The sequence below is a fragment of the Rhinolophus sinicus genome, linkage group LG06 (assembly GCF_036562045.2).
Source record: "Rhinolophus sinicus isolate RSC01 linkage group LG06, ASM3656204v1, whole genome shotgun sequence".
NCBI lineage: Eukaryota > Metazoa > Chordata > Mammalia > Chiroptera > Rhinolophidae > Rhinolophus > Rhinolophus sinicus.
This window is the reverse complement of record NC_133756.1, coordinates 97,610,080-97,637,515: the sequence shown is the minus strand read 5'-3', so window position 1 is coordinate 97,637,515 and position 27,436 is coordinate 97,610,080. Positions and strand designations below refer to the sequence as shown.

General features: G+C 37.8%; 1 protein-coding gene across 1 annotated transcript in view; it reads left to right on the top strand.

Moving 5' to 3' along the window:
• ARHGAP42 (Rho GTPase activating protein 42) overlaps positions 1-27,436 on the top strand; it is a 252,004-nt gene that overhangs the window by 158,141 nt on the left and 66,427 nt on the right. The window contains exon 5 of the mRNA XM_019741698.2: positions 25,840-25,941. Within this exon, the coding sequence (XP_019597257.1) occupies positions 25,840-25,941 (102 nt within the window). The remainder of the gene's footprint in view (positions 1-25,839; positions 25,942-27,436) is intronic.

Sequence of the window (27,436 nt, the reverse complement as noted above, 5' to 3'; positions counted from 1 at the left end):
AACAGTCAATAATGGAAAAAAATTATGGTGTTTTTTGGGGATTGTGTAGATGAGATGACTCATTTGTTAACCAAAATTAGTGGATTTCTGGATGTTTGTATAGACTCAGTGCTAGATAACAAGAAGTATATTTGAAGCTGGACAAATGTATTGAGAGAAATAAGGTAGGGTTTGCCATTTTTATTCACAATAGTAAACATCTCTCACTGACTTTACTAATAGCTTTGCTTAATACAGCTTCTCACTGTTCTATCGTTACAGTAGATTTTGAATCATTCTCTTGTTTTATACCCTCAGTAATAATATGAACCCAAACTGAAACTCTCTGGAGACCATGCAGCCCACATTTGCACTGAGAGCCTGGTGATTTACTAACTCTGAGTTAGAGAGATGACCTCTGCAATTATGTAGAAAATCCAGTGAGAAGTGAAGTGAGCTCACTGCAGAAAGATTTCAAGCATTGAAAAATACTTACCTTATTTGGTAATTGTGGTTAACTGGTCTCAGCTGGTAATGCTGGTGAGCTAATTGTGAGATGTATTGTCTCTTTAAGCCAAATTTTTGTTTTTTTTATCCATTAGAATTAATGTTAAATGGTATTTGTTTAGATTTTCTTGATGTGCCATGGACTAAATCAAATCTGAAAGAACAGTGTTCCATTTTGAAAATTAAAGCTCAAATGCATTAACACTTTAAAACCTTTCTATATGTATTTTCTTGTCTGTTATGTTGTTTACCATACTTAGCCTTTGGGGAATTTTGGGTTTTATTTACGCCTTGAAGAACAAGATTCTGTTGGGAAGCAAATTCATGCTTACTTTTTGGCTTTACTGTACTTTAACATATGTTTATATAAATATATAAGTTTACTCTGTACATTAGAATTTTAGGGCAGAATCTATTAATTACATTTCCTTTAATTACCAAGTAGGACTTCATGTTGTCAATGAAAGAATGTCCAAATCTATAGGAAAATTTTATGAGTTTATTTGAGCCAAATTTTGAGGATGCACCCAGAAGCAAGATCTCAACGGATTGCGAAAATGCCCTGGAGAATGGCCATTTTGCAGTTCATTTTATACACTTAGGATCAAAGAAGAAAACATTTGTAAGGAAGGTACTTGAAGTCTGTTGGTGGATTGTGGAGGCAGGAAAAAGCAAAGTGGAGAAGTCTCTAGGATTGGCTAAAAAGCAAAATGGAGACACACTTCTTTCACATTGGGTACAGGATAGTTAATATTTACAGTAAATAGAGCTGTTATGTGGGCAACAAGATAACAATGAGGGGTTCTGTGGTCTTGTGCTCTGATGGTCTTGTGCCAGTGGTTGTGCCTCCAAGGGGTTTGGAAAAGAAAATTACTGACATTTCAAAAGTATGTTCTCCTAGATGCATAAGAACAGTGGACCGAGCTCACTTAAGGTAAAGTTTGACCTTTGCTAAGGAAGATGTAGACCTGGGACGTGACTACCTGCCGAGGCCTGCCCAGTTAGGAATTTATGGTCAGACCATGGTCACTGAGCTGGTCAGCCTGCCCCGTAGACCCCTGAGCTTTCCAGAGCTCCTTTTCCATTCACAATGTCTAGAAAATAAAAGACTGTACCTTCTCATGGATTCTCCTTAATATTCCTGGCTCAGAGTCATCCTGGAGTTTAGCTTGTCCCATAGTCAGTTGTTTTTGAAGAAAAAGCACAGGCTTTTGTATCATACAGGCCTTGGTTTGATTCCTGGCTCTGCCCTGTGTGATGACTTGAGGACAGTTTCTTAACTTTCATTATAGTACAAAGTGATCTGTAGCCTTCCCAGGATTTGTGAGAGTTAATAAAGGGGGTGCCAAACAATGTATACACATTTTAAGAAAAGGAAAAACTGTATTAAAGTTATTATACTCAGTATATACCGATAACAAAAGATGAATACAAGTCATGAGTATATATTTTTTTGGCACCCCTGGTATATGTGTGTGAAAGTGCCTAGTACAAAACTGATACTTAATAAGTGTCAATTTTCCATTCATTTTATTCTAGCAGTGGACTAATTCCAGCATTTCCTTGGCCCTACTTGCAACTGTTTCCTTTTGGGTTATATTTATATAACATCTGGGTGATCCTCTCATCTCCTGTGATCAGTTTGCCATGTGGGAACAGGAGAGAAAAGGTTCTCCATATTCTTATCATTCAAAATGAAGTCCGGCAACTTCAACTAGGAGCTTATTAAAAACGCAGAATCTTTGGTCCAACACCAGACTTACCGAATTAGTATCTTCATTTTCATAAGGTGTCTCATTAATTTAGATGTACAATAAAATTTGAAAAGCACTGCTCTGTATCATTTTTTTGGGGGGGATCCACAGCTCTGATGAGTGTGGTCCTCGCCATATGGGGTATCATCCCTGGATTTTGAAGTAGTTGAATGACATCAGAAAGGTAACCCATGAGAGAATGGTGAAAGAAATATTTCTCTCCCCTTCTGTGCTTCACTCTCAGTCAGTTCCCCACATCTGTGAACTTCTCTGCCTATACCCCCATCTTCTCTGTCTGGATTGTCATTGTAAACTCCTTCAGAGAATGACATTCTGTTTAGTTTTGTTTTGGTATTGATAGTAAGTGCTCATCAGTGTTGCTGTGGGTTTATTTCCTGGGATAGAGGATGGCAGAATTTGGTAACACCATTCCTTTTGGTCTGATTCCCATCTTTCACCCTCAGCTCCCCACTTTACATCCCCTACTTTGCCACTTATATCCTTATTAGGCTTTGAGGTGGTGCCTTCTGCTTGGGGTTAATTTCTCTCCTCTTGCCATGGCTATACTGTAGGAGCTTTTCCTCCCTGACTTTCTTATGTGTTGCAAATCACCTCTTCCTCCTCTCTTCTAGCTTCTCCACTTTATGTTTCCTTTCTGTCTCTTTCCTGTCTGTCCTCATGGGTTTAGGTTAGAAAGTCATTTGGCAAAAGGATTAAAATCTAAAACAAAAATCTTTGGGCTCAAATTATAAGACCACCTCTTAACCCAGGATCTGTGGGCAGTCGCTGAATCCTTATCTCACTCAGCTTATAGCCTTTGAGATGGGCTACCCTATATCCCCGAAAATAAGAACTAGCTGGACAATCAGCTCTAATGCATCTTTTGGAGCAAAAATTAATATAAGACCTGGTATTATATTGTATTGTATTGTATTATATTATATTATATTGTATTATATTATATTAATATATTATACCCGGTCTTATAGTAAAATAAGACTGGGTCTTATGTTAATTTTTGCTCCAAAAGGCGTATTACAGCTGATTGTCCGGCTAGGTCTTATTTTCAGGGAAACACAGTATAATTTATCTTTCTACATGCCTATGTTCATTTCTCGACAGAGCTCCTTGGAAGACAGATTCTTTATTCATTTTGATATCCCCAGTGCCTAGCACAGAGCCACACAGTGTAAATGCTGGTATTGATATAGTGTATGTTTTCTTGTTAATAGCAAAATTCTGAAGACTGAAGAAGCTTGATTTGGGAAGCTGCATAGAGAAGATTGTTAATGAAAATACTTATTCAGACTAGAACAAGGGACAGGCTTGCTTACTTATTGGGGTCTGTAAGTAGGAAGGGTAAGGACCCTCTATGAGTCTTCCTGGGGTACTCGAATAACCCCCGAGGTGAGTATGGTTCTCAGACTACCGTATTTTTTAGAAGATAATATCCAGGGTACTTAGTCATGTCTGGACAATACCGAACATTTTGATGCTAATCATTTAATATTTATGAAAACAGTTCGTGCATGGTTTTCCTTCTTAGATTCATCTTATGAGTAATGGTATCTTAGTCATAATTAGAATGAGAAGTCAGATGGTAGACAGTTTCATTTCTGTACTCCCCCTTCATTTTACTTACTTATACTGTGTGGTTTTGCCATTATGCGTGCTCTTTTCATTGCGTCCCCATTGTAGGATATAATGTATAGTTTAGTTTCTTGATCATAACATAAAACCTGTCACAGTGGGATGGATATCAGTTGATTTTTTTCTAGTTACTAGAAATTCCTAAAAAGTTACCATTGTAGGAAAATTTATAACAGTAGTAATTAAACATAAAACTTGTTTTAAAAGCAGTAACATATTTGTTGTTAATGGTGGTGGTTTAAAATAAACCACATCAGTCCTTTTAATATCCCAAAATGCAATCCGGGGCTTTGGTGTAGCGTTCTTTCTTTTACTCGGTCATGTTTATTTTCAACGGGCCAACATTTAGCAGCGAGGAATTCATTTTCATAAACAATTCTATAAGCCTAATAAATTCAAAAGACATTGAAAGGAATCTTTTAATACTAGCTAGCGAATTGGTACAAAAATGGGAAATAGAAGCCAAAATGGATTTACTTGATGAGGAAGTCACAAAAATGAAAATGTACATGGTTGGTGAAACAAAACAGCTGTAGTACTTTGCCTGCTCTTTAATTCAGGTTCTGTTCCCCTGCCCAACCTCTCTCATTTGTTTTTCCATATGACTTTACTGTAGTGAAATTTATTGTTCACATTTCAGATTATTTCTAAATCCTTCCTGGACACTCTCTTCCAGAGAACTAATAATCAGCCAGAGCAACTTCTGGATTTAAGAGAGATATGGAGTTTTCTATATGGCACAAAGGGAATTCTACTGCAAGGCTGTATCCCAGAAAGAGTGCTAAAAACAGTGAATCTACAAGGCCAAAGTCGATAGAAAGCATAGCTGGTCATATGATAGTGAAAAATATGAAATTTTGGGGATTGCGTGTCATTTAGGTGTCATTGCAGATTCAAATGCAGCCAGTTCTCCACGTCGGCTTCTCCCTGATCATGCACCTGAAATGTAGGTGCAGGAGTGGTTTACGTCAGAAAACTTTTCCTTCCTCACTGAGTATGTGGCACTTACCCAGTTGCCAGATGAGATCTGGCAGCACCCAAAGATGGCCTGGTTTGGTCACAGGTAGATGAGGCAGCATTTATCAAACAGTGCAATTTGTTGGAGCCCAAAGCCTTTGCTCTTCTGCTTTGCTCTAGGTACTAGCTTGAGGAAAGTAAATGACACCCATTTTCTCTTTATGCCTCAAGGGCCTGGCGCAATTCAAAGTAAAAAGCCCAAAGACTGGGTCCCTTCATTTCATTATCTCAATTGCAGCCAAACAGTTTAAGCAGCTAAATATGTATATTGGTTACCTTATACGAGTTGATTTCCTTTAGAATCTTACAGAATCTTTAATGGCAACAATTTCCTTAGGTTATTTCTATAGCACTTGCCCTGCTGCCTTAAAACTTCTGCAAAGCAAGAGTCAAATCACATTTTTCATGGAATCAGTTTAAATCAATCCCATTCTTTTCACTGGAATATTAGGTGCTTTTGTTCTGTCCTCTACTTTAAAAGAAAAAATACCTATATTTGCTTTTGAGTGTGTGTATATTTAAATTTGAAATTGGCTCTGAAGTCCAAGTCATAAAAATAATGTTTGCAAAGCTATGTTTCTAAAAACTTCTTTAATGTGTTTTATTGTTGACTTATATATACCGTGTTTCCCAAAATAAGACCTAGCCAGACAATCAGCTTTAATGCGTCTTTTGGAGCAAAAGTTAATATAAGACCCGGTCTTATAGTAAAATATCATATCATATATCATATAGCATATAATACTGGGTCTTATATTAATTTTTGCTCCAAAAGATGCATTAGAGCTGATTGTCCGGCTAGGTCTTACTTTCGGGGAAACACGGTAAATACTTGGGTCAACTTTAAGAAACAAAACAAAAAGGTTTATTGTATAGAAACTATAATTGCCTACTTCAGATTGAATTTTAATAATTTTGTTGCAAATGCATAAATGCAACGGCAAGGAGTAGTAAAATATTTTAAATTGGATAAGATGACTGGGACCAAAGTGAAATTATAAGTGTAGACATAGTTCGAATTCAAAGTGTATGTAGACATAGTTCAAATTCAAATCTTTTTCAGATTCTACAAAGAGAACTAAGTAAGTACTTTGACAAAAATAAGAGTGCTGTTTCTTTCTAATAACATTGTGTATTAAACAACTCTCAGTGGAGTAAGTTTTAAGCCAAGAGGACAACTTGACCCTTATTTACCCCTTTCAGTGGATGGAATCTCCTGCATGTGTCTGCATTTTCCATTCTAAGACTTTATAGTTGGGTAACCTTGGACAAGTCAGTATCAAAGGATATAGTTCAGAGCCATCTCTTTATGTTTTGAGAGAATCCAATGAAATTTCTAATGTGAAATATTTTGTGAAATCTGAAGTGTTATCCAATCGTTAGTTATTATTTTCCATTATAGTTAACCTATTTTCAGCCTGTCTTTCTCAAAACAAACATATTTTGAATTTGTTTTAATCTAAAAAGCATAGGTATTCTATAGGGAACAGACATCCTTAAAAAATAGTGAGGGGGAAAAAAATTCCTGTAGGGGCTGACTAATCATCTGTAGGGAATATGAAACAATACATTTCTTCATAGAATTGGACTAAATGACCTCTTAGTTTTCTTCAAACTCTAGGGTTCTCTGATTGCTTAATTTTGTAAATTTTTAGTTATTTAGAAAGATCCTTCCTTTTGCTATTCCTTGGTTTAGAAATTATCACACGACTTCTGGAAGTAGCTCTTTATTCCCTCTAATTTTTATGATAATCATAAAGAATTCCATTTTGTACCTGGACTAATTTTACTGAGCTCAATGGAGTCCATGTTACTGGCTGGGGGTTTAATATTATTGCAATAATTTATGCATTATAATGTGAAAGTTAATCATAAGAAATGACTGTTCATCAGTGCATGTCTTCACTAGATAACCCACCTAATGCCAAATTAACAAGACGACTGTAAATATTTGCAGGATTGCAATAATGGTTTAACTTTTTTGAGAAGAAACAAAAAATAGTGGTCAGAACACTGAATTAAGTTTAGACTTTATGTTGACCATACTTGATTTAAAATGAAGGTGATCTCTTTCTCTCCTTTGTTGAATTGGGTAGTTTAAAAGAAAAGCACTAATCAGAAATTAAGAGAACTGGGATTTTGAGTCATAATATATCACCCAAATGGGACTCATTACCCTGTAGTCCAACTACCTGTCTGACATTTAAGGCCCTTTACAAACCCTCCACTCAGTAGTCAGCCTGTCTTATCTGTAAGCCAGTGAGGGAGAAACTACATCTGAGGCCATCCATTTCATCTGTTTACAGCTTTGTGTGAAAGGTCTTCCTTATTGAGCATTCATCTCTGTTATGGACCCACTACTGTGTTAAGTACTGGACATGCATTGATGAGCACATGCATTGAGATCATCCTCCCTCTTCTGTTTATTCCAGGCTCATACAAAGTTCAGCTCTGGTCTCTGTAGCTTCCCTCCTTTATCAGCTCATTTAGAACTGATATAGTGTAATGCTATTCCCCATGATGTCCTATTAGATATTTGTAGATGTCCTCCTAACCGTCATCTGAACTTTTTGAACACTTCCATCTTTATTTTCTACTTTTTGAAATGAGGAGGTTATATTACCTGTGCAAGGGTTCTTGCTCCTCTCAGGATAGAAATGAAGAGAGTGAGTGAAACAGTTTTGCAGAGAAAGGTGTATGAAAGCAAAAGCTTAATGCACCATAGGAGCGCACTCCGGAGGAGAATGGATGCGGCTCCCCGAGGTTTACAAGTACAGTGTTTTAGGGCTATTTGGGTTAGGGGCCACCTGTTCCTCCTTCCTTCCCCCTCCCAAAGTATGTTGAGGCGGGTCCTTCCGTGCTCCTACGCAGTGTACCTACATGCTGCTTCATGTGTCTCATGTCTCATTAGCATATAAATCTCCACCTAGGGATGTGTTTTTTACTATGATAACGGGAAAAGTTGACTGTAGGATAGCTCTTTTAACTAATGTACAGGCGCAACTTTAGGGTGTTTCCCTGGGCCCGCTTATCGCTCCTGCTGTTATGGTTCTGACTATTCATTGTTTCTTGTTGGGGGAGGGATGTAACTCAAGGTTGTTCTCCCCAGTTATAGGTCCTGGCAATGGGACTACTGACTACATACAGCTAGATCATTTCTCTGGGCTTTTCTCGCTCAAAACTCCCTACGGTTCTTAAGTGGTCGTCTTAACTTTTTCATATGAAGCATTCGCCTGGCCAGGATGTGAGCTATGATGCAGTAATAGTAGTGTGAAGTTAAGTGATGGACGCAGATGCACCACTCGCTCCTTCAGAGGAGTACTTCCTGCGGTGCTGCAGGAGTGCGGCAGCCATCAGAGAGCCTGCAGCTGTCAGCATTTCCTGAGCTGCTCACATCTCATGGCGCAGGCCGCCGTTCAGGCAGCCCTCATCCAGTGTTTGAGAAGGGCAGGCTAAAAAGGTACAGCCTTTTAGGCTCACTGCTACACAGTTGTAACAGGTGGTTCTAGCTCCAGAGCGCCCCCCATGAGGGAGTCTAGGCCTTGCCTCCCTGCATCGTAGTTCCACATATTCCTCTACGACGCAGTCCTGGTTCTGGAGAACCCATCTAAGAGGGAGGTGCTTTATGAAAGTGCTCCTTGTTACCCCCTCGAGCCCTGTATTTTATTAAAAATTGTTTTTTCTTCTTTTTAAGGCTATTTTCAGAGTAGTAGAACCTTCCTCTCAGTGAAAAGTAAATACAGAGACATGCCAGCATTTCAGATAAGAAGGTACCATCAATATGTTTGACTACCTTGAAAGTACCTTTCCTTTTTTTCAATGCTTTTGCATAATTTAGCTTGACGTGTATCACCAGGCCCCAAACAAATTCCTTACCAGTAAATGATAATTTTGTTCCTGGCAAAGTGCCTTCAAAATGAGAATTTAGACTTTTATTATAGAAAAAAGTGGCGTTTTGTAAAGTGTCATACAGGGAAGAATAGAATAGTTGACCAAGATGAAAGTGGGGATGGTGGCGGTGCAGGGATATGTATGTCTTGGTGTGTTTGTGTATGCTCCTTTCCCTTCTAGCTCTCAAATTCTTTGATGAGTTACTAAGATGTGCTAAGTGCTTGTAGAAAAAAGTAAATTACCATTCACATCATCACATATAAAATGATTCTGTTGACCAAAAGGAACTAATTTCCTGTTTTTATGATAAAAAGGCTTAATCTAATAACTTATTCCAGGTAATTAACCTATTAGAATCATAAAAAATAATTGATTCTAGTACTCTTTATAGAGGAGAGGAATTTCATACGGTTTTTGAAGAATGTGTAACATTGTGGAAGAAGCAAGAGCACATTCGCACCGATATGTGGCAGAGTGCTGGTAAAATAACCATGGTGATGGGCGTGATGGTATTGGTGGTGTGGTTCCAATATCACTTTTTTGTTACAATGTATTAGAATCTGTTGGGTATCGTGTTTTCACATGTTTTCCTTTTTGTTTTTTCTAATAAGCCTTCCAGCATCACCGCAGCAGAAGCCAGTCTCTTATCCTTTGAGTTGCAAAGCATTTTATAAAAATTTTTCTTACGGCATTTACTACAGTTCTTTCTGCTTTGCACTGTGGATATTTATGTACTGTCGTCTCTCTACTTAATGACATGATCTTTGAAATAAAAAACATGTCTTAAATAGCACAGAGGACATAGTAAGTGTTCAGTAAATATTTAATGAATCACTGAGGTGGCTGAATGTGTTGGACAACATGGTTACTGAGGAGGAAAATGAAGATCAAAGAGTTTCCCTGTTCAATTAGCACATTTAATAAGTGGCCTGGTCTACACCCTCGTTTTCTGACTTAATTCAGCTCTTTTTTCTATTAGTCTATAGATGTTTAAAGATGGTGAAACGATTCTTCCCTGGAAGAAGAAAGTCAGACCAGCCCTGACAGAGTTTGATGTTCTCTTCAGTCTTCTCTCGCTCAGGCAGTATGCCGTGTTCCATACTCAGGCTGCTTTTCCTGTTTCCTGGACTTAATTCTTGGCCCTGCTTGTCCATCTTTCTGTGTCCTAATCATTCTTTAGAGCCCATTTTCTGGTCAAGTGACAAATAGCCACGACCAGCTTTTAGGACTTTACCAGACTGAAAGGTTGGTCCAAGTTCTCTGGCAGAAGTAGAGTCAGGAAAGGAGGGGGATATTAAGGAACAAATATTCAGAAATGAGGCACAAAATCCAAGGGAACTTCAACAGCTCAGACTGAAAAGAACTAAGGAACAGACCGGCATCCAGATGGAATCTGGGGACAGATTTCCCTTATGCAGCCCATCTTCTGAAGGTCTGTGTTTCTGCTCCCATCAGTGTCCCTCCAGGGGCTAAAATGTACTCAGCTCTGTGCAGCCAGCACCCGACTCTGAGTTTGACCTCCCCAAGCTGTTTCAGACCCTGGTCTTTCCAAAATTCTATTGTGTTTGTTTCCTTTCAGTTTAACAGTTTAATTGGTTTTTTGATGGTTTTCTATATTATCCTGTAAGTTCCATGAGGATTGAGCATTTACTGTGTGCTGAGAACTGTAGTAATTTATAAGAGACCACTTCCCTTAATCCTTTAATGGGACTTGCTAGGTAGCACTTTTGCTATTCCCATTATACAGATGAGGAAAACAGAGAAATGAAACAACCTGTTAAGGAACCATAGCTGTAAGTCATTGGATGAGAATTTGGAATTAGACTGTACGACTATCCCTAAATACTGTGCTCATAATCTATTGCATTATATAGTATAGATGTAACTTACTATTATTAAGCTACATTTTATTTTCTGAAATTAATGAGGCAGACTACTGTTTTTAAAATACAAATTTGGCTAAAACAATGCTTGAACTAACCTGTGTTTTGTGCTTGTGACAAGGACTGATAGTTTACAAGTTACAGGTACATTTTATTTTCACATCAGCCTCCAGCATGAAGAAGGGGATACTCTGTTACCAAGGGTACTAGCTACAATAATCCAATGTGTCCAGGTGTACTGCAGGTGGGTGGAGGACACTTTTTTGAGGAACAGCTCCAAGTCTTGGGAGGTCACACCTGTTTCACAGCCATGTCACGACATCACAGAGGGTCTCTCCAAGGAGGATGTTGTAGTTGATAATGACAGGGCAGTCAACCTCTCAAGACAGACAGGTAGATGAGTGCTGGGATGCTCTCCCATATCCACACGTAATTCCTGGCTTTTATGTTGTTTTCTGGATGAAACGGGTAGCCAGTTCTTCCAAGGCATGTGTGACAGAAAAGGAAGCATTGCCCCGAACATGGCTTTATTTTAGTTCCAAGCAATTATTTCCTGGGGCTTTTATTCACAAAAGAATCAGGAGCAAAGCCTGTGTGGCCCAGAGTAAGTTCCTTATCTCTCCCTGCTCTTGCCCTCTCCCCCCCCCACACACACACTTTTGGTCCTATTTACATATAGCCTTGAGATTGGTAGGTCCAAAAACATTTATCAACCTTCTACATGGCAGGCAGACATTTTTCTTAGGCCCTGGACATACTAAGATGAGTAAGTCATAGGAAATATGTCTGAGTCAGCAACTATTAGTGGCTGAACTAGAGACACTTTATGTATGTCATGACAAATGCTCAGTTAGAAGTACATATGTAGGTATGAAGTGCTTTGAGGACACAAAAGGGTACTTGATCCAATGTGGAAGGTCAGTTTCTGGAAAGGTAAGGCCAGAGGTGAGTATTGCTGGATGAGGGCGAGTTAGCCAGGAGAAGGCAGGATCTTTTTGGCAGAACAAACAGCACAGGCAAAGCAGGCAAGAGATTGCAATGATATGTGGGAAGAACTTCAGGTATGTTGGCATTACTAGAGCATAAAATATGAAGTTGAAAGTGTTGGCGATGAGACCAAAGAGATACGGAAGGTGCTCCATTATTAGCAAAGCCCTTGTTTGCGTTGCTAAGAGCTTTGAACTTCCTTCTGTAGCCTTGGGGAACTATTTACGTAGGGGAATGTGATAGTAAGAACTGCATCTTAGATGAACTATTCCAACTGAAACATGGACAATAAATAAGGAGAAGGAACAACACCTGCAGGAAGAACAAGTAGGTGTTACTTAAAGTAGTTCAGCGGGGAAACATCAAAGCCCGAAATTATTGCCGTGATTTTTGAAACACAGAAGTGGAAGAAAGTTTTGAAATATATTTTGGAGGCAAAAATCACAGGTAGAACCTATGCATGTGGATATTTAGGGAAAGAGAAGAGACTGAAAGAATGGCAGGTTTCCCTGATTTAGTTCATAGAATAACCATAACAATGTTCCTGTGGTTTTTCTTGCTAGACAACTTTGTCGTCCTTCACACCTGCTGTCACCTCTCAGGGCCATACAGTCACCAAGTCATGAAAGATTTCCTGAATCAGCACTTCGTACTTCTGTTTTCCTAACTCAGGCCCCAGTGAGCTCTGGCCTGTACCTCCCCTCTCAAATGCTTCCTTCATTTTGTTACCAGAGGAATCTCCCTTAAAACAAATCTGATCTTTTTCTGTCCCTCAACCTCCCTCCCAGTAAAAATCTCTGAATGACCTAAACATAAAGTTTTAGGACCTAGGGTATGTACAGAAATGTTTTTTTTTTTTGCAACTATAATTTATCTCCCAAATTGCCTTTTGCATGTGAAATAGTCTAATGATTCTTGGTCCTGGCCCTTGTCTTGATTTTACATTGATTATGAGCTGGTCACCGCTGCCTGACTGATGCATTTTCCTGTGTTTATGTTTTGCTTTGTCTCTTTCCACCACTAGACTATGAGGGCCTCGAGCACAGGCAATATGTCTTGTTCATGTCCATGCCTTAGGGTCCTGAGTGCTTAGCATTCACTGAATGAAATCAGTACTTTTAGGGGATGAGTTGCCATAGATCACACCCAGAAATAAGCACTTAAGAAAAAAATGTATAGTAAAATGCCCTGAATCTAAAGCCCTTTGTAATATGAGCATCCACTGGACAAGTTGAAACAATCTTCTCATAAGTACCTGAAAGATACGCCTTTCAGTTTATGTGTTTTGTAACTAGCACTGTTGGGGTGGACTAACTGTTTTCCTGGGAGTAGTCTGTTGTTCTGAAAACAGATACAGTAAGTGTATATACTTCATGCAGGTAAATTCTTGGAACTGCTGTGAAAAAAAAATACAGTGAAACCAATTTTATCATAGGCTAATCGATGTAAACAAGATTTAAGTTTCCGTATCACCTTGGTCAGTGTTCTAACTAAAGGACCTTGAATGAAACAATGTTGTTTGAGGACCTGCTGCACTTTGGCTGGTGGTTCCTAATCTGTGTCAAATTATAGCTGACAGCAGTCTGCTTCTTGAATATTCTGTTTGCTAATTAATCAGTTGTATTATATTGATACAAGTTTACAAGGTGGTGCTGTAGGAGTATCTCTAATTCACACTGTAAAATCTGGCGTATGTGTAGCAAGTATGATAAAAAGAAGCCATCCTTATAAATACAAATGGAACTGATTTTATATGCTATCTACCCAATAAAGATGACATTCACGAAGAAGGCCTTACAGAGCTTCTAGAAAAGTCTTACAATGTCGGGATTCTAGTCACTCACCATAATTTCCAACTACTGTCAAGTTAGCCATTGATTTCTGTCTACTCTTAAAACAGAAGCACATTTTATTTCTGATTTTCCATACAGACCCTATGACCGAACTCTCAGGAAGAGAAGATTCCTGGCTCACTTGGTCACATTTGGTAACTGTTATTACCTCATGTCTGCTAGTCAGGTATACTAAGTAGTTTAAAAATTCTTCCCTATGACTAACCTAAATATCTCAGATTCAGTCCATTTCCTTCTGCTGTTTTCTCAACTGGAGATGGAGAACAGGTGGTCACCATGTGACACACTTGGATTTTACAGGCAACTAAAAGAACTTGTAAGTTATTTCTTTCACTTCTTATTTTCCTCCTGGTGCTTATCATATATTCATCAGAATGCCGGGAGCATTTGAGTGACGTGATTTCCATGGAGAGTTGAGGGATCATTTTATGAGAAATGACAGAATCCTTATTCAACCAAAGCTACTCTTTAGAGAGAAACATTTAGGGTGTGTGTGTGTGTGTGTGTGTGTGTGTGTGTGTATGTGTATGTGTGTGTATGTGTGATTATGGGATTGGATTAGACCTTTTGAGTCATAGGTTTTAAATTTTGTCTTTGTTATTGTAAATTTTATTCAGATGTTCCTAGTCTGTGGTTGAACTTGGACTTGGTGATATGGAAAGAGATTATTTGGACAAATAGAAAATTTGGACAAATAGATAACCCCTACTTTAGCCTTATTAAAATGAACTTTCTAATTAACTCTAGAGTATTGTTGATAATGTACAAAATAGATTTAAGTTGGACCAAAACTTTCCTTTTCACTTACTTGAAATGACCACAGTGAATGACCAAAAGGCCATAAGTGAAAATTAAAGTGAGGAAAAACTTAAAAGTATAAATAATTGACAAACACTGCTCATGGTTACTCTATTCAACTTAATTAACTGGAAGAAAAATAATATATCCTTTAGTGTAAAATTTAACTCCCTTTGAAAAACCAGTGCCTTTGGGTATTTATTTAAATCTGTGAAAATCACAATGCCTACATACTTATTTATTTTCATTGGTGTGTTAATAGTTGGAAGAAAGAATAATGTAAATTAATAGTAATAACTAATTTTGAATTTTTTGAGACCACAGAACTAAGCTTTTATGAATTACTTTTGCTAATTCCAGTTGATAAATTCCCTAATAAAGAATAACCCTATTTCTTAATCAGTGTACGCACTTGATGAAAAATTTATTTTAGCTTCTCTCCATTGTTCATGTTCATGATTTGGTTATTTTAAGTCTCAAAACTGGATTTACATTGTCAAAAAACGTTTGTTAACTATTTCTTGAGAAATAGTGAATTACTCCATGCCTACGAGTTAAGCCAACCTTCTACTAAGCAAAGTCTAGTTTGTCTTTCTCTGGTAGTCTTTGATAATATAAGAAAGACTCAAGCATTGCTTGAGAGTGACACTTCTGAATTTCAGAATGGTTGAATTCCAGTGATCCACACTTCTACAGTTACGTACTGAGGCCATGACTAAATGTATTCTGCCAAGTAGTTTTTCAGAGTATTTCAGTTTAATAGGGTTAGGTATAACCAGCCCTCACTCAGTTGGAATAATTATAAACATAGTCTAGACTTTAGTGAGCTGTAGGAGTGGTAACATTGGTGACTTCACAAGAGGCAACACAGAGACTCCAGACTACACAGACTACATTTCACAAATGTTCTCACCATGTTTATATGAAACAACAGAAGGACTTGTTGATGAAGCAACAGTGATAAGTAGCTATTTAAACTTAAGGTACAAACAACACTGAATACTGAAATTGCGTGGAAAAGTAAGATAAAGTATACTTTTATGAATGAAAATTAAGATTTGTTCCTAAATTTGTGGCTTAAGCCACGTGACTTGAGAAGTAGCCAAGTGGCAATGCAGCAGTACACTCAGCTTCCACATTTAACTACCAAGATGACAATTCTCAGCACCAGCAACCTTCAGCACTTTCTCTCCTTCCTTTGAGCTCTTCATCGTTCTCATCAATGTGAAATTTTGAGAATGGGATTTTGTCAGTGGAGTCCATAACCCCAGACTGAGTAAGGCAAAGGGGCAGCTGGGACAGTGGTAGCTGAGAGTGCAGAGGAGGTATTTCCAAGGATCCCCACCTTCCAGTAGTTGTTCTTGTTGCATTGGGTTCCTGGCCCACTTGCGGGTCACACCACCAGTGGTCATCTGCCTGGGGTGCTTCTCATGGTGGGTATACCTAGGAGAAGCTTATGTGGAGCCACGCCAGAGAAGTAACCATGTTTGTGTTTTAAGTAATCAGCGACTTCTTTGTACTCTACTTGCTTCCACAATGTTTCAGCTGAAGTCATTGAATCCAACTCTTCTATGACACAAATAAGGTGACCAAGGCCCCAGGTAATACAACAAGTGATTAAATCCAGAGGGATAGGTATGAGTGTGTGACAGTGTTTACAGAATTGGCTAATTATCATCCATTTATTCAGCAGTTATACACTGAGCCTATTTTTTATGTATTTAATTTTTAATGTGGAAAGTACCTTGTTAGCGTATAGTCTAGTCCAGGATTTCTCAACTTCCTTACTATTACTAGGGGTGAATCAGTTAATCAAGAACAACCTCTCTTTCTCTGTCTGTCACATCTTTATCCTAGGGAGCCTTTCAGTCTTTATGCAAATTAGAACTTAGAAATATTTGCATAGTAAGTCTTTTCCTAGAACTATTCTTTTAGAAGTGCAACTTCTTTTTTTTTTTTTTTTTTTTTTAAAGAGGTTATCCCGAGGTCAAAAGTCAAGATAGAAAGAGCAGAGGAAATAAGCCAAGAGGGCATTCTACAGTTCAAGTTCAACTCTGCTTTCTTTCCCTGTGGGAGGAAAGATTGAAGGAAGAGGAGCAAGAGGTCATTTGGGAAGGTCTGATGAAGCTGCCCCCACTGCTTCTGCTCCTGCCTATTGACCAAAACTTAGTCACACGGGCACATCTCATTGCTAGGAAATTGGTAAATGTATTCTTTATTCTTGGCAGCTGTGTGTCCTATTACAATTTAGGGGTTCTGTTACTGTGGAAAAAGAATGGAGCTCTGTCAAAAGGGGCTTTTGAAAAAAAGCAATAGAAATAAAGAATTACATCAGTTGATACTCAGGAGAGGGCTCTTCCTAACTTTGGCTCATGTGGCTAATTCTGACATTGACTAAGGCACTTCAACCCCCCCCTCCCTTTTTTGGGGGAGAGGGTCTTTTTTCCTTTACATGTTAAAACTAAACATTTGTGCTTTTGATGCTATTTTGAGAGAGGTCTTGGGTTTTAGTCTGGACTCTACCCTTTTGCTTGTTGAATAGTTAATTTCCATGAACTTCATTTTTCCGCTGTGTCATGCTGATAAGACATTTTTATCTATAAGTATGATCTCTGTGAAACCCCTGTGGTCGCTAAGTATACAAAATTGGCTCTAGAGAACAAGGTTGTGACTCAGCCTGCAAAATCCCTTGAAATGTTGTTTTCATTATCATAAAATCATAAAGATAGCACACTCAATAAAGGGATTGTCTTCCTTTATCTGCATGTAGGAGTGTGTGAATTAGCATTAACCCAGTTTATGCTTCCCAGGCTTGCTCAGTAGATAACCCTGGCCTAGGATTGTTACCTCTGGTCCCTTCCATGTGATCAGGGCCTGACTCTGGGCAGGCCCCCACCACCCCACTGCAGTGGGAGTGACAGCAGCTCTGGGTCACAGGCTCACAGGCTCCTCCCATCACCTCTAGACTCTTGATGGAATAACACTCTGGCCCCTGGGCTCAGTTCTCTCCCACAACTGCTGGAAGGGCCACATGACAGTCTGAAGTGCTTATCCCACGGAGTGAATTTTGACCTGCTATGGAAGGGAACTGACAAATAAATCTTGCTTCCTCCTTGCTTATCAATGAAATGTCCTGAGTGTGTGGGTTTTTAAAACCTAAATCAGCTTTGTCCAAGCAACTGGCTGTCTTCCTCCCTCTTCTGTGATCAGTTCAGTAATAAACACTTGTTTTTTTTCCTTGTCTCTCTTCCTAATTTCCTCACATTTGCTCCCCAAGGATTGTATGCAAATTTACAGGCAAGCCTTACCTCATGCTGTTTTCCAGAATTTTTGGACTAAAGTATTATGTTTAATATAATGTATAAAATTAATTTTTACTTGGTATTGCTTTCACACTAGGAGTTAAGGGAAAAATACCTTCCCTGTTTCAGTGAGATACACTAGTTGTCATAAGGAGTGTTTGTCATATGTACCGCTAGTCTTTTATATCTCTGTGTTTCTTCAGAGGACAAAAGGACAAAAATGCTCTGGCATATTTCAAACTGGCTACTTTTCAAGATGGTTACTTTTCCTCCTGCAGGAAGCAGGAGGGGATTTTCCTTTAATCTTCATTGTGAGGACCTACTAGAGCTCCTGGAGTTAAAACTAACAAAATTGTTAGGGGGGGCTGTGTATGTGTGGGTCCCCTACAGTTTTTATTGTTTAGACTTATCCATACTCAGGCTCCAACAATTCTGCAATTAAAACTGAGGTTTTCCTACTTCCGTACAGATTCCCAAGGGGATTTCTGCTCCAGTAAATTACTATTCTCTGCATCTGCCAGGCTGGTCTCTAATTTTAGGAACAGTGGTATGACCTCGCTACTCTGATGAATCTAAGAAGAGTTGATTTTTCAGTTTGTTCAGCGTTTTACTTCTTGTTAGGATGGGGCAGTGACTAAGCTCCTGCGTGTTCCACCAGAAACCAGAAGTCCTCTCTATTCTCTTTGTTCTCTTTGTTTCCTCTTATTCCCCACTTTTTTTCTGATTCCCCACTTCTTATTCCCCACTTTTTTTTTTTTTGGCAGAGGGGAATTAAAATGAAGTGCTGTAGTTTTAATTTTCAGGCTTCTTCAGGCAGCATTTTACCGTCCAAATAGCATGAGCTTTGAAACTAGGCCATTGATTTTGGTTATTCACTTTGTCCATGGAAAGTTCTGTGATTTTATTCAGATTACTTTTCTTCTTTGATAATACTTTTATGTTTATAAAATGAGGCTAGTTATTCCTACGCTATAGGGTTTGTGTGTAGAGATTTGGTATGTAAAATACTTTGCCTCCATGTAAGAAAGGTTGGTTCTTCCTTTCAGTTTTACCCTCAGTCTTGGTCAGCCTGAGCAGCACTACTGGTCACAAAATAAGCATTTAATAAAGGCTGACGTTAATGAAAGAACTAAAAAAAAAAAAAAAAAAAAAAAAGATAATTTGTGGGCAAGCTGTCATCATACCCTTAGAAAACTTGCTCTTTCCTGTAATCTAATTTCTGTTCTCTTCTTGGTGTCCTTCCAATTTTTGTATCTCTCTTGCTCTCTCTCGCTCGCTCTCTCTCTTTCTCTTTCTTTCTCCCCCCACCCCCAACACCTGTAGGAGTGTGTGAATTAGCATTAAACACTTCCTGGGCCCTTAGGGCTCCCTCAGCAGATAACCCTGGCCTAGGATTGTCACCTCTGATCCCTTCCATGTGATCAGGACCTGACTCTGGTCAGGCCCCCATCACCCCACTGCAGTGGGAGTGACAGCAGCTCTGGGTCACAGGCTCACAGGTTCCTCTCATCACCTCTAGACTCTTGATGGAGTAACACTCTGGCCCCTGGGCTCAGTTCTCTTCCACAACTGCCTGAGGGGCCACTTTTTCCTCTCCCATTTTTAAACTGAATTCAATTTTTATTGAAGATATACATAATTTTTAAAAATTTAATAATATGCAAAGGTTTATCGATTATAAAATAAATCAGCTCCCTACTCCATCCCTCTGCTCCAAAGTTCTGCTCCCCAAAGGCAACCACTTATATTTCTTTAAGCAATTGTTTCATAGTATCCTCCATTTTTCTAAAATACTCTAATTTTTCTTCGTTTCTTTAATTTTAAGCATTAATTTACCTACTATAGAGTATGAACATTTAACAGCCTTACAATACCACAATCACAACTACTCCATATGTATTTCCTCTCCTACCATCCTCCAAATATATAGTTAAATCACATTGTTTTTTTAAAAAAATCAGTGGTCAATGTTTATGTAATTATTCAGAGATAAGCCATGCTAGGTTCTATGATTACATTTTCTTTCTTGCATGTTTGTTTTTCCTGGAGTTAATAATTACCTTACTTTTAAAATTTGCATAAAGTTCTATTCTCCAATTCACAGATGCAATTACAAACACATCTTAATATATTCAAACACACTAAATATTTCCATTTTATTATTACTTTTAGAACTCTTAACTGGTTGCTTTAAAGCTCATAGGCTTGCTAGTTCATCTATTTTCATGGAAGTTTATTATACCATTCTCTTGGAATTCCCTTTGCCTCTTGGAACTGATGTTCTTCTTTTTGGGTTTCATCCTTCATTTTGATGGAGCACATCCCTCATTATCTTTCTGAGAAATGACACATAGCTGGTAAAACTTTTGAGACCCTGTATGATTATAAATGTTTTTATTCTATTCTCAATCCAGATTAACAGTTTGACTTGATGTAGAGATCAAGGTTGGAATTAATTATTCCTTCAAATATTGAAGGCAGCACCGTTTTTATAACTTCCTGTACTGTTGTAGATTCATTATTATTCTGATTTCTGATGGTTTTTATTTGACTTCTGTTTAGGTTTTCATTTTTATCCATGGTTTTGTAATATTTTATGATGATGATGTATCTTGTGGGTATTTTCTTATTTATTGTGCTTTGTACATATTGTACCATTTTAATGTGGAAACTTTTAAAATCATTTCTGGAAATTCTTATGTATTTTTTAGGTACTTCCCTCCCTCTCTTCCTCCCTTTTTTTTTTTTTTTTTTTTTTTTTTTTTTTTTAGTATTTCTGTTAGATGTTGAGCTTCCTGATTGGTCTCCTAATTGTCTTATCTTTTAAATCTGTTTTTTATTTTACTTCACAACCCTCTCATACCTCATTCACATTTTTCTCCTCGCATAGCAACCATTGTTATGAGTTTAATGTGTATATTTTTGTTTTATGTTCTTGTAAAATCAGTATCATTTTGTGTGCATGGCTTTTTAATTTACATACATGATTTCATAGTTTTTATTTCTCACTCAGGTTTGTGTTGTAAGATCCATCCACTTGTAATATTTCTTCTAACTTCTGTGGAGCACTCCATAGTATACATCTAATTCCATTTATGTCCGCTAATGATTATCCTGGCTGTCTTCCTGTTCCCACAAATGCATATCCTCGTTCCTGTTTCCTTATGGACTTTGCTGTAAGGATCTTTTTGGAATGTACACAGAAGTTGGTTCTTAGTGCACATGTATATGATACTTAGTAGTGTAACATTTCTTCTTAGAAATGCTACACCCATCGACAATCCCACTGGTAGTACATAAGGGTTCCTTTATCTCCACATGCACTCAACATGTAGTCTTAATTCAACTTTCTAAGTCTTGCCAATATCTGATAGATATCATGAGATGTCTTAGTATTTTAATTTGCTTTTTTTATTACTTATGAGTTTGAAAAACTTTATATGATGGTTGCCATTCCTCTTCTGTATTATTCCTTCATATTCTTCACATATTTCTTTTTGTTTTTCTACTTGTTCAGTTTATAGGCATTCCTTAAAAAGGCGCATATGAAACCTTTGGTTTTTAGGCATCTGATCACCTGGTGGTGGTAGTGCTGAGGTCATCGGGGATGGGGGAGATGTGGTGAGTTTTGCTGGTACAGCGAACCTGGAAGTAGCCCTTTTGGAATGTCTGTGTTTCAGCAGATTGAGGAGGAGGGAGTTGGTGGGGAATGGGTTGGGGAGACTGGGAGTGTTTGGGTGCAGTCACCCATAGGAGGGACATTGCTGTGTAAGCTGTACTAAGATTCTCAGCAAGTTGGGTTGCTGGATACTAGGAATCTCTTAGGCCTCAGAAAACTCCTACACAACGTGTGGTTGGAATATCATAGCATCGGACCCTTCTGAGAGTCAGAGATGGTGATGTAACCCTGAGCCGCCATTCTAGGCAGTGAGTAAATCCCGCCATCAGAAGAGGAAGAAGTCTGGCCAGGATCAGTGTAGTCAGTGCTATATATCTTATCCTTTCAATACCTAGCACAGTGCGAATTGACAAGAAGTTCATGTGTTTTTGAAAAAGATATTTAGCTATTGGTATTTATTACTAGTTATAATACTTTTCCTACTTCTATGCATTCTCTTGAACGATTTTTCAAAATATATACATAGTATTCATTTACATGATGACATAAATATTTGCACAGGAAATTTTGCAATATCCTGTGTGGCATTTATAACATTGGGATTGTCTTTAAAATCTGATACATAAATCCTAAATATGTGCTCCATTTCTTTTAAATAGATACAGAAAATATTTTTTCACTTCATTTAAAAAATTATGTCATTAAAATAAAGGTTGCTAGGAAAATTGTTGAAACAAAACTTTGCAGTAGTCTTTTGTAGAAAATTACAATTATTTATATTTGTGACAATTTCTATTTGTGATTTTTCTGAACACTGTGAGTGTATTCTTCATCTTTGGTACCCTCTGGTGGTCAGTGGAAGGCATTAGCTTGGCCTTGTTTTTAACAATTGTGTATAATTTTATATATATATTTTCTATCTCCATTATAGATCTATAGGTATTTTAACTATTGGGCAATTATTTTGTTATATACAATAACTTTAAGAGTAAAATTTGATGCTTGGAATTTGTGCTGTAATGCTTTTCTCTTATTCCTCACTTCAGTGTGTAAAATGAAGGTGTGGCATGACAATAGTTGCTAATCTTAGAAGCTAAATGATAATATGATAACTGTACTCAGAATGCATGCCGTGTAGTTTGGAAAACATATTAATTGCAGAATCAGGACATACTTTATACTTTCACCAGCTACAATTAGGTTTGGGGACTAATTTGCCATTTTTGATTATTTTAAAGTATTTTATCATATACACACATGTCACACATGCATGTATACATATATACATATACACTTGTTTGTTTTCAGGTTTAATGATTCTCTAGTTCAAGTGCAATCACTGTGAATTTACAGAAAACATATCATTATACTGTAGTCTTTTCTGAATCACGCCATGAGAATAAGAAGACAGTGGACAGCATTTAGAAAAGCTTCAGGGGTTATTTATCCCTACCCTCTGCAGCAGGTTTCAGATAAAATTCTTAGCTTGATATTCATAACCAGTAACACAGAGACAAGAGGTAGCTGTAGGGTGTAAAGTTACTAGTTCCAAATAGACTTAGCTTATACATGAACAGTAAATCATGACTTTTGGGGGGAGATAGGAGTTGCAAGAAGTGTGCTTTGTTTTCAAGAATATGCTTCCCTAGATCATAGCTGTCCTTCATGTGGCCTACTCTTCAAACTCAGCTCTTTAATTTTATATTAGAACTGAGTGTGTTTTTCTTTTTGCTACATCATTAGAAACTTTGAGTAGATCCTTTTTGCTGGACTGATGGTGTGAAGAGTCTGGGTTTGAATAAGAGTCCAGGTAGTGCTACTGAGAATAATTTTTCTATTGCCAGGAATACTGATGTGTTGGCCCTGAATTAACATTTCCAAAAATGCCATCAAACACTGACTGAAAACAAAGATGCAAGTGTAGTCACCACAAATGTGTTCTCCTTCAACCAGTTTCTTCTATGCACAGTGAGAAATTTTAAGCCCCCATTGTAAAATAAAAGTGAATTGGTTTTATGTACTATACCGTAATGCAGCTGGTGGCCCACAAATGTTCATGTACCACTGGGTTTGAGTTAAGGCCATTAGTGCAGAACTGTCCCTTGTAATACAGATATTGGGTTTTTTGAACCAATGGAATGTCTGTGAGGGATTGTGGTGCCCAGTGTTGTGAGAGGAAGAATTTCACTTTTTCATTAAATGTTTATGGAGCACTCACTCAGATAATCAATTTTAAGGAGGACAGGGTATACATAAATTTCTGCTACACTGCAGAACATGAACACCATGAGAAACCCATGTAGAAAGCTCTATGAGCATTCAGAAAGGGGAGAGAGGTGGTGGAGGGAACTTGTGAAGGAGGTCTGTCTGAGCTGGATGTTAAAAGTAGACATGACTTCAGTTGGTTAGAGCATGTGTTCTGAACAACAGGGTTGCCGGTTCGATTCCCCCATGGGCCAGTGAGCTGTGCCTCCACAAATAGATTGAAGACACCGAGCTGCCGCTGAACTTCCGGAGGGGCAGCCAGATGGCTCAGTTGGTTAGAGTGCGAGCTCTCAACAATAAGCCTGCCAGTTCCATTTCCTCATGGGATGGTGGGCTGTGCCCCTTGCAACTAAAGGTTGAAAACGGCAACAGAGTTGGAGCAGAGCTGTGCCCTCCACAACTAGATTGAAGGACAACGACTTGGAGCTGATGGGCCCGGGAGAAACACACCATTCCCCAATATTCCCTAATCAAAAATAAAAGTAAAAGTAGGCATGACTTGAATATGTGGAAGTTGGAAAAAATAAGCATTATGTCAGACAGGTGGATGGCCTGGAGAGAACAAAGAAAAGAAAGGAGCTCCAGAGGGGATGGTGAGAGAGACTTTTGGAAAGGTAGCTTGGGCAGGAAGCGCCAGTTTAAGAGGAACATCCCCTGAGCAAAAGAGGAAATGTTCACCCAGGTTTCTGTTGTAACAGTGGAGAGGACAAGCGCCTCCTTCAGCTTCCTTTTGGATCTTGCATTTTGTGATGTGAGTTCCTAACAGACCTTTTTTTTGGATTTGTTTTCCAATTGTTTTCCCCCTAATAGTACCACATTTTCTCCTTAGGTAATAAAAATCCTTTGAGGATTCTGACTTCCCCTCCTCATTTTACAGGTGTGACATTGTAAACTGCAAACATATCAATGATTCTTAAATGGTCTAAAAGTGATTTGAACTTTCATAGCAGAAGTCTACTTGCTCTTCCCATTAACACAATTTTACCAATTAACTCTGTAAAATTTCTTATATGGAACTAGATCATGCTGGATTCCTGGAAATATAATAGAGGAGAAAAAAACATTCATAGTGTCATTGGATCAAAATAGACTTACCTGGATGTATTAACCTGGATCTGACAACCCCAGAATAATGGGAGAGATAGGCCAGAGGCCTCCTATCTTCTCCTCATTCTTCCTTTCTTCCCCTCCTCTCCCACTCCCCTCCTCCTCCCATCCATTCATTCATCCATCCATTATTGTTAATTAACCTCTTCCAAATACTTATGCAAATAATGAAGCAAAACCTTATGCATAATTATGATACGGTTTGCTTTTAAAAATTTTTTTTCAACACAGTTGACATACAATACTATATTAGTTTCAGGTGTACAACACAGTGCTTGTTAAAAATAACAATGCATGACTCTCTGGATGGGAGACATAAGAGTCCACATTTTGAATAGACTTCAAAATACTTGACTGATTAAAGTGGTCCACAAATTGTACTTCAGAAACACTGAAATAAGAGCAAGGAATAGTACTATTTTGGCCAAGGAATTTGAGTGTGGTTACCTAGTATTTATTTCATATGGACTCTTAAATGGGAAAAATGTTTTTATAGTTGGAGAGGAGTATATGTCTACGCATGTCCTGTTCCTTTTAGGATTGTATTCCATTTGCATTTTTACAGAAGCATTCAGTAGGATGAAAGGTAAAGTTATCCTCCTTCTGCATAAAAGGCCATTTTGGTTACAGCTACTCCTGCAAAACAAAAACAACTTCATTTTAGGGATAAGCGAAGGTCAGCTATTAGTTACATTGAGAGCATGATACAGATATTGCTGTTCCTTTTGATTTGACTTTGAACTGTCTTATTTAATGATTTCATGCTTTTAAAAGTCTGTTTTCATCCCTGTCAAGAATGAGTTGTTTGAAATATCAAGTGTCTTTTTGTGGCTGGGAAATAATAGGATTCCTTGAAAAAGACTGTGCAAGTGGTTCTGTAAACTGGTTGTATATTATCTCATCCATATCACCAAAAAGCCTAAAAGATACATTTTCTCTCGGTCTAGACTTAAAAGATCAAAACCTCTCATTGAGAATCAATTATAAAGTGCTCAGTGGGATTCTGCTGTAGCCAGTCTGGCCTCTCCAAAGGATAGTTCATGAGCTTCTTTGAGAGAATACATATGCAAATGACTTGTTTCAACTCCTTCCTACTCCATCATGTTTTGTACATATTAATAGTTGTAGCTCACTAAATCTTAAATAATTTAATTGGACATTTGATGGGATGGTGAAAATCAAGGTTTTTTGAGGCTGTGATTTGAATGTTTTGTTGTTATTCCCTAGGATGGAAAGAAGAAATTTGACAAGGAGAGTGAAAAATACTATTCTATTCTTGACAAGCATTTAAATTTGTCTGCAAAGAAAAAGGAGTCTCATTTGCAAGAGGTAAGCTATTTCAGTTGAAATGTGGTAAGGGTATTAACATTAAGACATGTGAAATCCAAATTTCCAAAGGTAGAAGTATCTCAGAATCTGCTACTCTTTAATAAAATAATGATAGTAAGAGTAGTTAATTGAGCATTTACTGTGGACAGGCATTGTGCTGAACATTTTGCATATCTTATGACATTTAATTGTACAGTTCCAAGTGAAAGATTATATGTCCTTCAACAATGAGAAACAGTGAAACAAGACTTTTTCATTTTCTTCTTGTTGGGCATATTTTAAATGGCAGGACCTACCAAATTCATGGTATAGCTTTTATAGTAAGTTAAAAATATCTGTTTCTAAGATATTGCCTCAACATTAGGGAAGAGAAGATACAATTGCACGTTTTAAAATCTCAAATATTTTATATCAATTTTCTTAAAGAACAAGTCAAATATTTTACTAACATGTATGCATATAAGCAGTCTAATTCTTTCCTTTTTCTGAAATATTTGTCCTTTTCAGAATATTTGTTCTTTCCTTTTTCTGAAATATTTGTCCTTCACAATTATAAATTGTAAGATCTTGTCCTTTTACTATGAATAGTGCAGTTCTAGTGCCAGTGATGGAATATGTTTTTTCAAAAAATCGGGCTCTCTTGTCATTTCCAGCTTAGCAGCAATAAAATCTTGACACTCCATGCACATTTCGCCCCCAGCCTATGGTGGGTGTCGCAGCTGCAAGTTGGAAGTTAAGGTAGCTGGGCTCACTACTGCTCTCCAGACCTTCATAGGGAATCTTGTCCCCTGCTGAAAATCTCCTTTAGTCTCTCCTCCCTCTTCTTTCTGTGCTTCTACGAGTAGGTGTCACAGTGCAGATCCTTGCAGCAAAGCCACCTCCCTTCCTGCGCTGCTTTTCAAACTCAGCCTGGTCCTCACCCTATTCCTTTTCTTATTTCTCTTACCTCCACATTCAGCCATGGCAACGCTTGGCAAGTTAGTGTATGACTAGAGTTTCACTGCATCAAAAAGCTATAGGAGGGTGATTTTGGCTTCTGATCCTTTGTTTCTATATTCGCATGTTCTCCTTGAGGGGATCAAATTTCTTCCTTGAAATATGTTTCATATTGGGAAGTTCTGTAATTTAAACATGAGTTTGTTATAATCTCTGACACCTGCTATTAAAACAGGATAATTTAGTATGCAGTTGTGAGCCTATGGAAAGGTTTTTTGGCTAAAGTGAAATGGAAAAAATTCTGCCATTAAGAAAAAATATATTTTTAATTTTCACAGGCGTATTTAATCTTCGAAAGTATTATGTTGTAATTTAATATTATGTTCACATGTTTCAAACAACTATACCTACTACTACTTCTACCATATTATACTATTACTACTGCTGTTACCACTACTGTTACTACCACTTCTTCTTCTCCTTCATGCTATGTTCACATGTTCTAAACTTCTCTTCCTTCTTGTTTTTCCTTTCTTACTCTCTTTTGATTCCATGCTTT